This window comes from Artibeus jamaicensis, unplaced genomic scaffold (assembly GCF_021234435.1).
Source record: "Artibeus jamaicensis isolate MK-2021 breed Jamaican fruit bat unplaced genomic scaffold, CSHL_Jam_final contig_3330, whole genome shotgun sequence".
Taxonomy (NCBI): domain Eukaryota; kingdom Metazoa; phylum Chordata; class Mammalia; order Chiroptera; family Phyllostomidae; genus Artibeus; species Artibeus jamaicensis.
In genome coordinates, this window is record NW_026521793.1 from 68,995 (window position 1) to 86,253 (window position 17,259).

At 40.5% G+C, this 17,259-nt stretch overlaps 1 protein-coding gene across 2 annotated transcripts in view; it reads left to right on the plus strand.

The window, feature by feature from the left end:
• Positions 1-12,226, plus strand: part of TMEM185A (transmembrane protein 185A) — a 48,925-nt gene extending 36,699 nt beyond the window's left edge. For both annotated transcript variants that reach the window (XM_037138512.2, XM_053664064.1), the window contains 5 exons: positions 1,006-1,213; positions 6,096-6,179; positions 8,194-8,370; positions 9,133-9,256; positions 10,584-12,226. In XM_037138512.2, coding sequence (XP_036994407.2) covers positions 1,006-1,213; positions 6,096-6,179; positions 8,194-8,370; positions 9,133-9,256; positions 10,584-10,828 — 838 coding nt within the window. In that variant the 3' untranslated portion in view covers positions 10,829-12,226. The remainder of the gene's footprint in view (positions 1-1,005; positions 1,214-6,095; positions 6,180-8,193; positions 8,371-9,132; positions 9,257-10,583) is intronic.
• Positions 12,227-17,259: the final 5,033 nt, after the last annotated feature.

The window sequence follows — 17,259 nt, forward strand, 5'->3', positions numbered from 1 at the left end:
TTCATTTATATTTTGAATGAAACATTGTAGGCCTTCCAAATTTATTATGAAGCATTTTCCTGATTAGTGGCATTATTATTTTTCTGTTGTTCATCTAGTAAGTTCATGCATGATATTTAGACAGCCAATAAAACTGATTTTGTTTAAGCACAGTTTTAACTTTTTTGCTTTTCTCTCTTTCATCTGCAGGTATTAATTCATCCTAATGGAATAGAAAGGAAAATAAAAAGGCATTAGTACTTTTTATTTGCATTTTTAAATAGCAGCTAACAATAGTTACTGTATTTTCTTGAAATATAACTCACACTTGTTCATGAAGTTAGAGTTATTTTTATAGTATTGCATGAAATGTGATTTACATGGTTTTTAATCTGTTAAGAAATGAGGATCAGCCCTGGCTAGTGTGGCTCAGTGGATTGAGTGCCACCTGTGCACTAAAAGATTTTGTTCATTTCCCAGTCAGGGCACATGCCTTGGTTGCAAGCCAGGTCCTCAGTTGGGGGAGTACAAGAGGCAACCAATTGATGTGTCACTTGCACATTGATGTTTGTCTCCCTCCCTTCCCCTCTTTCTAAAAATAAATAAAATTAAAAAAAAATAAATGAGGATCATAATATTTAATGTATATTTGTCAGTTTTTAGCAATAGAAGGATCAACTTGAATAATCTTGGAAGTAGATGAATTTAAAGTTATGAACTAAAATGTTTTGTACACTGTAGATGACATAATAACTGGCTATTACTTCTGAGAATATCCTTATATTGTTAAAACTTTAAGTCTGGGTAGGTTGTACTGTTTATTTCTTGTTATGTACTAGTTCTATGTTTATAGGATCTCCTATTACATATGAATTTTAAGGTAGCTTTCTGCCTGATATTTCCTTTGCTTTTTGTAAAAAAAATACAACTCACATTATCAACATAAGTTGGTATTTTCCCTGGCCTATTTGTTTATTATGGAGACTGAACTGAGGGTGTTTTTCTTCTTCTTCTGTCTCATTTTAGAGCAGAAGGAGAAACATGTGTAGAGTTTAAAGCCATGCTAATTGCAGTGGGCATCCACTTACTCCTGTTGATGTTTGAAGTGCTGGTCTGTGACAGGATCGAGCGAGGCAGCCATTTCTGGCTTCTGGTCTTCATGCCGCTGTTCTTTGTTTCCCCGGTGTCCGTTGCAGCTTGTGTTTGGGGCTTTCGACATGACAGGTCACTGGAGGTAAGATTTCAATTTCATACATTTAAGAATAGTCAGTTATTGTATGTAGATTTCTTGCCGTTCTGTTAGGAAGAGATTGATCATTAACTCTAGGTTATGGTATATAAGGAAACAAAAGACCATGGAAAGAATCACACTTCACTTTCTTGAGTTAAAACATTGGGTTTTCACCCAGATAATCAGCCTTCTTCCAGCTTCACAACTTTGCCTGTCCACCTGCTTTAGTCAGACTTTTCATGAGAAAGACAACGAATAGGATAGATGAAGATGTAGGTATAGATTAGATATAGGTATAGATAGATATAAATATGTATATAGATATAGGTATAGATATAGATATAGATATAGATATAGATATAGATATAGATATAGATATAGATATAGATATAGATATAGATATAGATATAGATATAGATATAGAAAGCTGATTTATTTTAAGGAATAGCTCATTCAGGGCAGGACTGGGATCTCATTTCACTGCATGTGCACTGAACAGCATGGAAGCTGTGGGCCCACGGCCCTATGTAGATTGGTTCTGGGAAGAACTTGACACTTGAGTTTTGTGGGTAAAAAGTGGAAGAAGGATATGGCAGCTGGGTTGGAAGGAAGCTTGTGGGAAGCTTACTTAGGGTGCGTGAATCTTGAGAGGAAGGTGCCTATGGAGAGGAAGAGTGATGGAGCAAGGGCCTGTGGGAAACGGAGGGAACAGGACCCTAAGCACCAGGAAGAGCTTGGCCTTGAACAGGGAGAGTGATTTCTCTGGTGCTGGGGGAAAGGGTATGGGTGGGCTGTGGAGGAAGACAACCCCAGAGGGTCCACTTTTACTCTCATCATAGTTCCTGAGACTGAACAGTCCAGCCACTTGGCTGCTCTACTCCCCATGTTTAATGCTGTTGGCTGCTTGCCAACAATATTAAAACTCCATGAGAGAGTTTGATTAGGGAAAAAAATGTCTTAAAAGAATCCTGGGGAGACAGTAATTTGGGCAAGGTTGAGAAGTTCTCAGTTAGATCCCCCTTTCTGCCCTGCATCCTGTTACCTAGCCATCGCTACACAGTGCCCTTCCCTACCCCCTGTTCCCCGGAGTCATTTGAGACCTTTATCTGTTCTCTCTCATCCCTGCCTGTCTATCTTCCCTCCTGGGGCAGATGCTTGTATTTCAGCCCCTTTCCCCTTCCTGTTCTTCTGAGCATTTTCTCCTGAACTTATTCATGCTGTCTTCAGTAACTTTGGTCTCTGTTATCAGAATGACAAAACGAAATGACAGCAGCAAAACCTTCTCAAGTCTTCTGTCATTGTGATTTTTCCTTCCATTCACAAAAAGGTTTCCCCAAACAGTGTTATTCTAACCTCGTACTCTATGCTCACCCCCTGCACACCCTGAAACTGGCACTGTGCACCTTCTGGCCAAATCCAGTGGGCCCTGTTCTGTCTTAATTTGGCCACTGTGCAGCTCCAGACACTCCTGGTCCTTTGACCAATCTGACCACCTCTGTCTTAGGTTCCATTGCAGTTTCTTAGGATTCTAGACTTGAGCATTTTCTGTTCAAACTGTGCATATTTTCTCTGAATATCTTATCTACATTCCCCGTTTCCACTGCCACTTATGTGCTATCACCTCCTAAATTCATATTTCTAAACTCATATTTCTCCTTTATGCTTCTCTTGCTTTGCATGTTTTTCTATTACCTGAGAAAACAATGTAAAACAAAGCTTTAAAAATCATTTGTAAAAGATTCCAGTAAATAAACTCAATGAGATATAACATTTTAGATAGTACCTATTTGGTTCAGCATTTCTCAGTGGGGGGTGGAGTATGCAGTTGGCCTTCTGGATAGGAAATGTTTTATTAAACAGGACTGTCCTATACATTGAAGAACCTTTGCCCACTAAATACTAGTGGAGATGCTTCCTTTCCCCAGTCTTTGTGACATGCATTAGTGCTCCTACACATGCCTAGCCTCTCCGCAAGAGGGTAGCAGTTGTCCAGGTTGAAAAGTACCAACTTGGGTAGGGGATGAGAAGGTCTAAGAAAACTGAAAATTTGTTACTTTGTTCCTTAGAAAGCAAAAGCATATGCAAGGGCTAGGACTGCATTGAACATGAAATGGTATTTTCCTGATGCAGAGTTATAAAAAATCAGTCATTCATATAGTCACAGTCTTGGCATTCCTGCCTACAAGAAGAAATATCATCCTGGGAGTTGAGCTCCCCTTTGGTTCTTGTATCCCAGAAGGAGGAGTACCTACATTCACTAATGGGTGTTTGGGGATAGGTTCACACATAGATGTGAAGGAGGAGTCAGGGTTGTCCAGGGTGCCCTATATAGGTAGGGAAGGAGAAAATATGTCATATTGAGTGAACTATGGTGGCTCAAATATAACTAGAGCACAGTTTTACAAGCTGCAGAGTTTTTGGAGATGAATAGTGGTAATATTTGCACAATAATACAAATGTACCTAATACCACTTAACTGTAAAAGCTGATTAAGACGGCAAATTTTATGTTCTGTGTATTTTACCACAGTAAAAAATATATGCCTGGCCCTGGCTAGTGTGGCTCAGTGGATTGAGTGCTGGCCTGTAAACCAAAGGGTCACTGGTTCAATTCCCAATTGGGGCACATGCCTGGGTTGCAGGTCAGGTTCTTAGGAGGAGGTACATGAGAGGACCATATACATTGGTGTTTCTCTCCATCTCTTTCTCCCTCCCTTTTCTTCTCTCTAAAAATAAATAAATAAAGTCTTTAAAAAATATATACATTGAATATAAAGCAGAAAGGAGGATGTTGTGGCAGTTGGAGAAAAGAGAGGCTGTATAGTGGGATTGGGCTGAGTAGGGGCCAGATCCTCAGTCCTCAAAGCATGTGCCAAACTACCCCAGGTTCCATAGTAAACTCACAGGGGCACCAAGAGGTATTGGACATTTTTGAGGAAAAAGCAGTAATATCTGACATCTGTGGGGACACCATACTTGCTCCAAGTAGTTTATGGTTTTACATTCATTTTGATAACATCACAGAAGAAGCTGAGTTGCTGGCGGATGAGAAGGTAGTACCATGCAAAACTTCCTGTGGAGAACAGGTAATGAGGGTGGAAATGTCTTGAGAAATTATGCATTTCCCAACAGGCACATCTATCCCCTTAGGAATTAGTTGTACTTATTTAAGAATGAAATAAAAATATTTTCTTTCAATTTATGTGGATTTTTTGATGGCTCTTAAGATACAAATACTAAATTTAGATCTAATTACATAAATAAATGGAACTATTAGGTACTGCTTTTGCCCAGGTTCCTGTCAAAGTATTGCTGAGTTACTAAATGCCCTTTGAACTGAGAACTTTTGAGAAGCTCTTGCACAGATCCAACAGCCTCATGAGATTTTACTTCTGTAGGCATTAGTGAGCTATTAAAGAGTAGTAAGTACTACAAGCAGAAGACAGGCAATATGGAGAGCACTGGGGACCTGAGGGCCTTCCGGACTGGAGGCTGGGAAGCTTGTCAGAGGGCTATTGGAGTACTTTGGGTGATGGGGATGAGGAGGGCCTAAGCAGGCAATATAGTCTGGATGGTAGAGAGAGGACAGGATGTAGTGACTGAATAGGAGAATGTGGGAAAAGGAATATAGGGTGCTTTCTGGGTCATGGTTTGGGTAATTAGGCCACTAATTACCTTACAGCAAGATGGGAGACTGTCAGAAGGGGTGGGACAGGGTAAAGGTACAGGGAGTAATGAACTCAGTTTGGGACTGGCTTTATCTGAGGTGCCTCAAGGAGAGCTGAGTCTGGGCCACAGCAGGAAAGACTAGACTTGAGACAGAGATTAGAGGACTAGTCAGTAGGAGGTAATACAAACCAGCAGTGTGGATGACATTTCTTCTCCCCTACCCCCAGGGCAGAGCAAGTGAGTAAAATCGTGTGTTTATGTGTATGTCTCTAGTGGGGAGAGAAGACTGAGTTTAATGCTCTGGAGAGCATCACCCTTTAAGGAGAGGAAAGAAGACTGAAAAGAACTGTCAGAGTACCAAGAGGTGGGCAAGACTATATACAGGGACCCTAGATGGGGGAAGGAGTGGTCAGCAATATGAAATGCTGCAGAGATGACCATAGGATGTGAACTGAAGTGGTGTGATGCTAGAGAGGTTATTGACAACCTTGACAAAAGAAGTTTCTGGGTGGTCATAGGGGTGGAGGCTAGATCACAGTGTGTAAAGCTAGGAATGGCAGGGGCCATGGGACTTAAGTATCCATGAGGTCTTACCAAGTTTGAAGGTCATGAAAAGAGAGAACTAGAGCTAAGAGGGCATACTGGATTAAGGAAAGGGTGAGTTCATTTGGTTTTCAGGTTGTTTTGTATATAATGGGAATGACTTGAACTTGTTTCTGAGTTTCTGGGAAAGATTCCACTGAATAGGTAGGGTTAAAGACAGAGTAAAGTATTTATATTTGATGCCTTGATGTGACAGGTACTCCAGCAGCCAGAAATGAAGTGGTGGATGGAGGGCTGAGTCCTGGATACAAGGAAGAAATACAGAGATGGTTAGGAATAGAGATGTTTGTGGGTAGAGGCAGGAAGGAAGCTTAGGAAGTCCCCTGGATTGCCTCTATACTCAGCCAGCCTGAAAATAAGGTCATCACCTGGATGAACATGAAGGGCAGAGCAGCCACTGAGCAGAAGGGTCAAGGCAGGAAACCAGAGGCAGCTTTCTCCTTGGTACAGCACTGCCTCACTCCTGTGGTACTAAATCTTTGTCAGTCCAAGTGTAACTTAATAAAACATTTACCATGTTGTAATTGGCATTTCCTTTTAGTATGTTAGCCAAATAATTGCAGTATTGAATACAACTTTTACTTTGTTTAACTGATTCTTCTCTTGATTTTTAGTTAGAAATCCTGTGTTCTGTCAACATTCTCCAGTTTATATTCATTGCCTTAAGACTGGACAAGATCATCCACTGGCCCTGGCTTGTATGTAACTTTTAAATCCTTAAATAAACTTTTTTTATTATAAAAGTAATTTGTGTTCAAATTTAGAAAAGACCTATGAGCATAGGTAATAGAATAATAATCACCCATAATCCACTGGGAAATAAGACATTTAGAGTATTTTATTTCCTTGTTTCATGGTTTATTGTTTCAAAAAAATAATTGAGAGCATACTACATATATAATTTTGTGTCTTGCTTGTTTGTTCTAATGTTGTATCATAAACATTTTCCCATATCAATAAAAAGTCTTTAAAACATGATTGTTAAACATTAATTATGAAAAAAGTTCTTCAAATGCATTTATCAACTCATCCCCTTATTTCTAACTGTGGAGATTGTTACTAGTGTTTTGCACTTATAACTCATGCTGTATAAAAATCTTTGCTTGTGTTTTTCATTGTTTTCTTAGGCAAGACTCCAGAAACAGTATTACTAGGTCAGAGGGTGGGAACTTTTTGAGATTTTGAAATATATATTGCACTGCCAATTTACTTTTCAAAAAGGTTATGCCAATTTATACTCCTACTAAGGGTGAGGTCTAAGTCATGCTTGTGACCTGTGGTTTCAATTAATATGTGTTTGGTTAATAATGACTGTACATAGATTGATGGATGGATGGATGGATGGATGCATATGTGTGTGTGTGTGTGTGTGTGCATGAAGCTACAAATAAGAGAATGCATGAATGCACTATGGTTTCAACTATTAATGCATAGAAAGAAGATAAGAATAAAGGTAGAAGAGCTATATTGCATCTGGGAGGTGGTCATGCCAGTGTCTTTTTCCCCTCTGCTGCTTGATGTGTACTTTTGCACACAGACATTTTCTGTAAGTCACATAGCTTACCTTTAAAAAAATAAAAAATATAGTAAAAATATTCATTTGGTGGCAGGGAATAAAATAAGGTTGCTGTGCAGCCTGGCTGCTGTGTTACCTTCACAATAAATAAAGGCAAGGCTCATCACTTCTTTCCAAAGTCTTTGATAAAATATTCAAAATAGAAAATATTGTCCAGGCACCCATGCTACATCTTCAGGGTGCTGTGTCTGGAGAATGGTAATTAGGTTTCAGACTTTCTGTTTCAATATGGAGGAAAAAAAACCTTGGTAAAACCAAAATTTTAGTGTAAGGTAAATCAGAAAAGAAAATCAGAGTTGTGAATGTTTTCTGTAGGTAAACAGAGGGATTTTTCCAGGCCTAATCCTGTGAAGGTCCCAGCAGATGAAGCAGTCTAATTGCACATTTCCCACAGCGATCAAAAGAGACCAAATGAGGCCATTAGGACCTCTAACATTTTGCCCATGGAGGGGGCATGCCACTAAATGATAGTTTGATCACAAGGAAGAAGCCGTGCATAGACTTTACAGAAAAACCTATGATCAGGAATTCTAAGCTACTCAGGAGGACAAAAGCCTGTGGACTTGTAGGGGCATCAAACAAGGTCCTTCTGGTACAACAATAGTCACAGAACCCACATAGGAGAGGTGGCAGGGACCAAGTAACACAGCCCTCCCAGTATCAGTGTGCAAGTTGGTGTAGGGCCTGTTCACCCATGGCAACTGAAGCTTCCAGAGCACACCATCCCCAGTTTTTAGCCAAAGTACCTCTGGAAGGATGGGGAAATGACCTGTAAAGAAGGTATGTTAGGGTAAGATGGGGTGAATGCATGGGATGTCAGCACTATCTTGTCTTCCTGGGGATCGGGGGCAAGAGGGTGATACTGACAGAACAGATACAGGCTGAGTTATATCCTACCTTAGGAAAAGGAGCTGCAAGTCTCTTCACCTGAAGAGTGGTCCATGGTGGCACAGTTACAGGGCAGGCAGCAGGTCCCACAGTGAGCACACTGTGTCCTCACAGCATTCCCAGCATGCAGGGCTATTGAAATTCAAACTTGCAATATTTTCAACACTAGATCCAGCAAGGGGTTGACTATCCCCTCAGATGCTTGGGCAGAAACTAGACTAAAGACATTTTTTCTCTCCTTCCCTCAGGTTGTGTGTGTCCCCTTGTGGATTCTCATGTCCTTTCTGTGCTTGGTGGTTCTCTATTATATTGTATGGTCTGTCCTATTCCTGCGCTCCATGGATGTGATTGCAGAACAGCGAAGGACACACATAACAATGGCACTGAGCTGGATGACCATTGTCGTGCCTCTCCTTACTTTTGAGGTAAGTTTTGATAGCAAAACTACCAAGGTCCTGAGGCAACCCTTTCCTATGAAAGCATCCTGCATACCTGTAAGGGCAGTTAACTCTCCCTGGAAGTCACCATGAGCTAACTTTTGGAGAGCATGCCAAGAGAATGACAGTAAAATTAGAATATTGTTTCTTTAGGGGGAGCCTTGGGGCTGGCAGTGAGAAAGCACCTTTCTAGGTATGATGCCCCTATATGCATCAATTTATCTACTTCTGGAGAGAGAAAGTTGGGTGTTGTATTTTCATGTATGAGTTCTGTGGAGAACTGTAGGATAGGCACTGTTGTCTCCTCAAAACAAACACCAGGAGGGGATTCCCATAATAATCCTGGTGTTGGATACTTTGCAGGTGGACAGATTTTGTTTCCCCAAAAGTAGAGGATTTTTGCCCTGGCTGGTGTAGCTAAGTGGATTGAGCATGGGCCTGCAAACCAGAGTATCACAGTTCAATTCCCAGTCAGGGCACCTGCCTGAGTTGTAGGCCAGTTTCCAGCAGGAGGTGCACACGAGGCAACCACACATTGATATTTTTATCTCTCTCTCCTTCCCCTCCCCTCTAAAGATAAATAAATAAAATCTTTAAAAAATAATGAAAAAAGTAGAGGATTTCTGTGGTCTTCTGAAGAGCTGACTTTATCCTCTTATGAGACCCGATGAGGGAGGGATGCTAAGGCTTCAGATATTGTCTTTTTTCAGATGCAGTATCCAAACACCTCAACTGTTTCTCTTTCCTTAGATACTGCTGGTTCACAAACTGGACGGCCATAATGCATTCTCCTGTATCCCAATATTTGTACCCCTTTGGCTTTCCTTGATCACTCTGATGGCAACCACATTTGGACAGAAGGGAGGAAACCACTGTATGTACTCAGCATTTCAGAAATCCTTGACCTGTGTGTGTGCATGCATGTGGGCCTGCTATATGAAAGGATGTACCATAAGGCCCCAGTTAAGGAGTTTGTATGGGAAAACTGGTGCTGAGGAAGGTCTGGAATCTTACAAGGGAAGGACATGCTGTCAGCCTTGCTTTCCTTGCCCTGAACTATGACCTCCCTAGCAGTACACTAGAGTTTGAGATAGGACTGACCATGGTAGGTAGCCTGTGTTAGTCCTTTCCTGTCCATTGCAACATGGGAATCAAGATACCTCCTTCTCAGGAGATACTGGGGATTAGATGAAAATCCATATCACCCACTGAACCCTAGGACTTCCTAGGTCTTATTTCCTCCTCATTTTCCCCTTCTCATTTCTGACATTACTAGATCTTGTCAGTGCTGTGCTGCTTGCTCTCTCTTCTTCTCCACCTACATGCTATGATACCCAGGTCTGAAATAATCTATGAGGAGAACCCCTTCCTCACTAAACTGAGAGCTCCTTTGCATGTAGCCCCTGAACATGCTTTCTGGAAGCCAATGGGAGAGGGTGTTGTGCCCCAGGAGAGCTAAAACTTTTCTGAAGTTGTGAGATGGCCCCATGAGCTCAGGCTGCCTCCTGGCCTGGAACAGCATGTGCCTGCCATACTCCTGGATTCCAGAGGAGGTCAGAAATGGTCTCTTTGGATACCACTCTTTGTCACACATTAGTTCTAGATGCCACTAGAGCAAGTACTCAACCTGGAGCATCCATCGGAATTCTTGGGAGGGCCTTTGCAAGCAGACTATCCAGCTCACTGAAGCTGATATAGGAGGTATGGGCTAGGCCAAGACTGTATCCCTACCAAGGTCCTGGGAACACTATCATGGCTGGTCTAGGAAACCTACTTGGAGTTCCATGGAGCTCAGGTCTGACTTCTTGTCCTTAGTGGGTATTTAGGTCTTACTCAGTCTTCATTTCTTTTTTTCCCTGATACATTTTTTTATTATTGTTTAGTTACAGTTATCCACATTTCCCCCCCCCATTATTCTCCCCTGCCCTGCCTATACCCCCCACATTCAATCCTGCTCCCCATTGTCCTTGTCCATGGGTCCTTTATACATATTCCTTGACTTGACCCAGAGACATGGAAATAAAGAGAAACCTGACAGTAACCAAAGGGGAGGAAGGAGAGGGATAACAGGGGAAAGAAGGGGAAGGGTCAAGTCAGTCTTCATTTCTAAGCCATCAGGATAAAAATTCTCATCAGGAAGGAAAAATAATATGAAATGCAGTGCAGGCTAGTATTTGAAAAAGTACATTCTTCTTTTTCAGGGTGGTTTGGTATTCGCAAGGATTTCTGTCAGTTTCTCCTTGAAATCTTCCCATTTTTGAGAGAATATGGAAACATATCCTATGACCTCCATCATGAAGATAATGAGGAAACAGAAGAAACCCCAGTTCCAGAACCTCCTAAAATTGCTCCTCTGTTTCGAAAGAAGACCAGGGTAGTTATCACCCAGAGCCCTGGGAAGTACATCCTCCCACCTCCAAAATTAAATATTGAAATGCCAGATTAGACACCACTTCCTGTGGCAGAACCCAAGTGTACTGGGATGCATGCACTCCTCTACCTTCCTCTGCCTCTTTGTTGCAATCCCTCCCAGAACTGGAACTGGAGCTAAGGCTCTAGGTACTTTGGTCTCATGCCTTGTTTGCACTCAATACCTGCCAGTGACTCAGCACAATGGAACACACAGGTGGCAGGTGACTGGGACATGTGTAGTGGTTTAGGGTGTGTCAGTGGATGTGGATGCATTGGAGGGAGCATGTGTGAGAGGGAGAGATCAAGCTGGTTCAGACCCATTGGTGATGGCTGATTAGGCCAGAGAGTAACATCTACAGAACTGGTTTTCAAAGATCTAAAATTACTATCAAATGTGTTATTTGAAAATTATTTTTAAATCAGGCCAATATCACCTTAGCTCAAATTCTCCTGTTGTGGCATAGTCAGTAGGAACTGTAAATAGACCTTTCTGGCACCACATGTGTATCCACACCATCATTACTGTTCCTGCTGTGTAGTTTCTATTTGGACATGCTGACAGCAGTTTTTAATGGAACATCAGTGAGCCCTTTCTAATGGAGTGACTGTGCTTGTATAGTATTTATACAATATTTTAGCATTGTAATATACCATGTTAAATCCTAGTTCTGTACAGTATATTCTGTTACAGTATTTTTTTACAAGCTTGTACTGGAGACATACATGTTCTGTTGCAGAAGTAGAAGTTGGTGGCACACCTCTCCCACTCACTATGGTGCCACCTCTTAACAGAACATCTTCATTTACTCTTGAATTTCTCTACATACATAGTAGTTGCTACTGCAGAGCAGCCACAATAAGCAAGAAATGTCTGTGCTTTTCTAACATTCTGGGAATTTTGGCTTGCCAGAAAACTAGCACTATTTGAAACTGGAACACTGAAGGAAGTTTCCGATACTAGGAACAGCCAGTGGAATTATGTATATGAGAAGATATGAGGCTTTTTGTCTGCTTCCAACAAGAATGCTTCTGGCTGGGCCCTTGCTTTTAAGTAGAAGGGCAGTTGCTGCAAGAGTTGGTGGTAAAGCTAAGTGTCAAAGGGGAAGAAATCAGATACTATAGGTAACAACCTACTGCCTGGGAACAAGTAGGCCATTTTATAAAAGAGGATAAAAGGAACACTGGCATTCTCATCCAGAAGAAGAATGGAAGGTTTAAGGCAGGCATCTGCCAACTTGCCTAAACCAGGCTCAACTGATGTCCACCACATACATGACTCTAGCCTGGCCCTGGCCACCAGCCAGACTGTTCTGTCTAGGGGGAAGGGAAACATTTGGAGTATAGCCTTTCCTGTTTGGTTTGTAACAAATGTAGATCAGTTCGCTATTTTTATTCCCTTTAGCTGTCCAATAAACTGGTTCCTCATTTTCAATGTGCTTTGTATGGGTCTTGCTTTACATATAGTACAGGACACTGGAGTTTTTCTGAGCCAACAGGGAAGCAAATTTCTAGCTGCCACAGGTGGTTGAGGCATGTGGGGTGGGTGAAAGTCCCTGTCCCTAATGAGTCTTTGAGCACAGCCTAAATATGCAGTATGCAGAGGGAAAGAGTGGTGTCACAGAGATTCTACTGTTGGCTGGAGAATGCTTCAATTGTTAAAGTTCAGGAACCTAGCCTTATGAAAGTGTTCTTGGGTTCCAAGACAGTTTAAAGCTAAAATGTGCTATTTAGTGGTCCCAAGGCATTTCTTGGGCATATCAGTGACTGAGTATTATTTATGAAGAAATAAAATACTGTGATTTTTGTGTAGCTCACCCTAGCTGCCTGTACAGTTTAATAGGCATTTAACTCAGGTGGTGTTTCAGCCCATGTTTTGCAGCAACTGACAAGGAAGTCCACCACTTCTAGTGACAGATGATCTCCTGCAGGAGCAAAAGGCCATAGATGGATCACTTCTAAATCTCATTAGATTTCAGGCTTGCTTTTTTGGTAACCACAGTAGCTATGGCTTAAATGTCAGATACCTTGCTACCTAATGTTCATCCCATTGAATTCTCAGGAATCCATGAAACAGGTGCAACTGCTATTATTCCCATGGAAAAATGGAGCCTCAGAAAGGTCAAGTAATTCAACTAGGAAATGTCAGGGCCGAGATACCAGTGATCCCCACCAATAGTACAATCTCTGTAACACCCCTCTTTCCCTCTGCATACTGCATGTTCAAACTGTACCTGAAGACTCATGGATGTTCACTCTCCCTCGTATGCCTTGACCACCTGTGGCAACTAGTGGTTTCCTTTAAGGGAAAGGTAGAGACAACTGTGGGACAGAAGAGAGGGCTAAGCCCTCTAAGTCGTTAGCATAATCTGATTCAGAGCTAAACTGGGGAGTGGCTAAGTACTCTTGGTGGACTCCACCTGGACTCAGCAGGACCTGGGCCTGCACCCTCTCCCTATCTGAGTTTGTGCCTCTCTGACCAAGACTGTGACTCCTCAAGTTCCCTGAGGAGGTAGAGGTTGGGGTTGTTCAGCCTGACGACCATATTCAGGGTCCCCCAGAGCCAACAGTAGCACCTGCAGTTGGTTTCTATGGGTCCTATGTTTTGAAGCAAGTGGACCCCTCAGTCCTCAGTCTGGAGGGTCCTTATAACTCTTGCAGAGAATGCTTCCAGTACCAGGACAGATGCCAGAGGGGGATCTGCAGTGCCCAGGATGTGGGGGAGGGTCAGAGGAGAAGACCCTCTTCCTTTGGCCTCTCTTCACCAGCTCAGCTGATGCTTTGGAAACCCTGTGTTCTAGTTATTACTGAAGATGCTAAGCAAGAGCAAGGATTTGGAGAAGTCCTGCTGGTTTGCACTTATCTACGTTTGCCTTGTAGAGTGCAGAGGTTTTCATAGTAAGTAATACATTTTACATCTCTACCTAATGTGCATACATTATATATAACAAATGTAGATTAGATGTACTTAAATACCCATATATGTACATACCACATACAAAAACACATACATAGGCATGCATGTTTATGTCATATACAGGGTTTGGCAGAGTATGACTTGCTTGAGTGTGGTTGGTAGGGTACATGAATGTTTTGTGCGAGATGGAAAGCCATTTGAACATTTCACATAAAATATCATATGGTGTGCTGAAGTGTGATACTGTTATGTTACAGAATTACATGCTTATGATTTTGTAATAAAAGATTTCATAAAAAAGGAACATTATTTGTGCTAGTTCTTGTATTTATATATAATATACCATATGTTATTTAAGAATGCCTACTCTTATTCTGCATGATGCACTGTAATATTTGCTATTTTTATTTCTAGTCGATTCTTTGTATTCTAATTAGAATAATAATTTTTGAAAGACCAGTCACTCACTAGGATTGTTTCACAAGGTTGTTAGCACAGACCCTGGAATCAAATGCCTCAATCATTCCATTTTTCCTGCTGTCCTGGTCTTGTTGCAGGGCGACTGGCATGTGTAATTTGAGGCCCTCAGATTTGTGCAGTGAAATAGGAACAGAAGTGTAAAATCCTTTCTTCTATCCATCCTCTCATCTGCATCATGCAGCCTATATAGCTCCTCCAAAATTTCCTTCTCCCCACCTCTAACACAAATACCAGCTCACCATAACCTTCAGTCTCATCCAGGGATTTTTTATGTTTTGTTGTTTAGATTTTGTTCATATTGTGTGCATGTATGTGCTTAAAGACTTCTTTCTTTTTTGGATCACTTTCAGATGCACAGAAAAATAAAGAGGGAGGTACAGAGATTTCCCAGTAATCCCTTGCCTCTACAGATGCATAGCTTCCTCCATTATCAATGTCCCTAACCAGACTGGTACATTTGTAACAACAGATAAGTCTATATTGATACATCATTATCACTCAATTTTCATAGCTTACATCATGGTTCACTTTTGCTGCTGCACATTCTATGGATTTGTACAAATATACAATGGCATGTATCCATATAGTATTGTATAGAGTATTTTCACTGCACTAAAAAGCTTCTGTACTCTGCCTATTCATATTTCCTCCCTAGCAACCACTGATATTTTAACTATTTCCATAATATTGCCTTTACAAAATGTTACATAGTTGGAATCATACAGTATGTAAATTTTCATATGGGCATTTTTCATTTAGCAATATGTATTTAAGATTCTTCCATGTCTTCTAATGTCTTGATAACTCATTAGTTTATTTTTATTCTTGTTCAATTACAGTTGACCCCATTTTTTCTCCATTGCTGTCCCCTGCCTTGTGCATGCTCCATGACCCACATTCAAGCCTCCCCCACTCCATTGTATTTGTCCATGGTTCATTTATACATGTTCCTTGACTTTACCCTTCCCACTTTTTTCCCCCATTATCTTCCTCCCCCATTCCTTCTGGTTACTGTTAGTTTGTTCTTTATTTCCATCTCACTGGTTCTGTTTTCCTCAGTTCTTTGTTTTGTTTATTAGATTCCATTTATAGGTTATATTATATGGTATTTGTTTTTAACTGCCTGACTTACTTCACTTAGCATAACACTCTCCAGTTCCATCCATGATGTCACAAGGGTAGGAGGTCCTTCTTTCTTTCTACTGTGTAGTATTCCATTGTGTAAATGTATCATAGTTTTTTGATCCATTCATTTACTGAAGGGCACTTAGGTTGCTTCCAGCACTTGTAGCAAGTGTTGTAGATTGTAGATTGTGGTGCTATGAACATTCAAGTGCATAGGTTCTTTTGAATTGATGTATGAGGATACTTGGATATAATTCCAATAGTGGGATCACTGTATCAAAGGACAGTTCCATCTTTAGTTTTTTGAGAAAATTTCATAGTGCTTTCCACAATGGCTGCACCACTCTGCATTCCCACCAACAGTATACTTGGGTTCCCTTTTCTCCACAGCCTTGCCAGCACTTGTTTGTTAATTTGTTAATAATGGCCATTCTAACCCAGTGCAAAGTGGTATCTCATTGTGGTTTTAATTTGCATCTCTCTGATAGCTAGTGATGCTGAGCATCCTTTCATATGTCTTTAGGCCCTGTGTATGTCATCCTTGGAGAAGTTTCAGTTTCAGGTCCTTTGCCCATTTTTTAATTGTGTTTTTGTCTTTCTGGTGTGGAGTTGTGTGGGTTCTTTATACATTTTGGAGATGAAATCCTTGTCTGAGGTATTGGCAAATATGTTTTCCCATACAATTATTTCCCTTTCCATTTTGCTGATATTTTATTCAGCTGTACAGAAGCTCTTTAATTTGGTATAGTACCATTTGTTTATTCTTTCCTTTATATCCCTTGCCCTAAGAGATATATTGGTGAAGATATTGCTGCATGGGATAGCTGAAATTTTCCTGCCTATATTCTCCTCTAGGACTTGTATGGTATCATGACTTATATTTGAGTCTTTCATTTTGAGTTTATTTTTCTGTATGATGTGGGTTGGTGGTATAGTTTCATTTTTTTTTGCATGTACCTGTACAGATCTCCAAGCATGATCGATTTTATGCTCCTGACCATTTTGTCGAATATTAGTTGACTGTAGAAACATGGATTTATTTCTGGGCTCTGTATTCTGTTCCATTGATCTATATGTCTGTTCTTATGCCAGTTCCTGACTGTTTTGATTACAGTGGTCTTGTAATATAGTTTGATGTTATGTATTGTGATCCCTTCTTCTTTGTTCTTTCTCAAATTGCTGAGAATAATTCACATATTTTGCCCCTCCCTTCTCTTAGCCCATTTTAACTTCCTTTCCTCACATTATTTTTATTTTAAATTTTGCTTTTTCTCTAGCTACAACTTGATTCAATTCCACACTCTTTTATTTATCTCCTGTTAAAACACACAGAATGAATTTTCTTTTCAAGGGTCATTTCACATCCTTTTCCCCAGCTCTTAAAATACCCGCATTCTCTACACACCTTTAACAAACTTTGCTACTTGGTTGTGCTTAGTGTGGTTGTTGTTGCATTGGTTTTTCTATTTTATCCCTAGAGCTTGACTAATTCTGTGTTTCAAATATCAAATTTTACTGGTGCCTTTCCTATACTTTGTTGTATTGATTTTATTTTTGCTATATTAGTCTGTTCCCTTTTTCTTTTTGTTTCTGTCCTTCTATTTGTCTTTCAGCCTTTCCTTTTATTTTTCTTTATTATTCTTTTTTCTTCTCTTTATTCTTACATTCCAAATTTTAATTTTTCCTCTCTCTTAGTCTGATTTTTGTTCTTCACTCTTAGCATTCCCTCTCCCTCTGTAATTTCAAAATAACATCCCATTCCTCTAAATATCTCTTAGACTTTTCTTTGTTATTTTTTCCTCTTATTCCCATATCACCTATATTAATTTTAGCTCCTTTGTTGTTGATAGCACTCTGGTGGGTCTTACTCTACAATTTGGCACCTATATTTTCATTAATTATTTACTATTTTTCCTTTCTCTTTTCTCTGTCACTTTATTTTATTT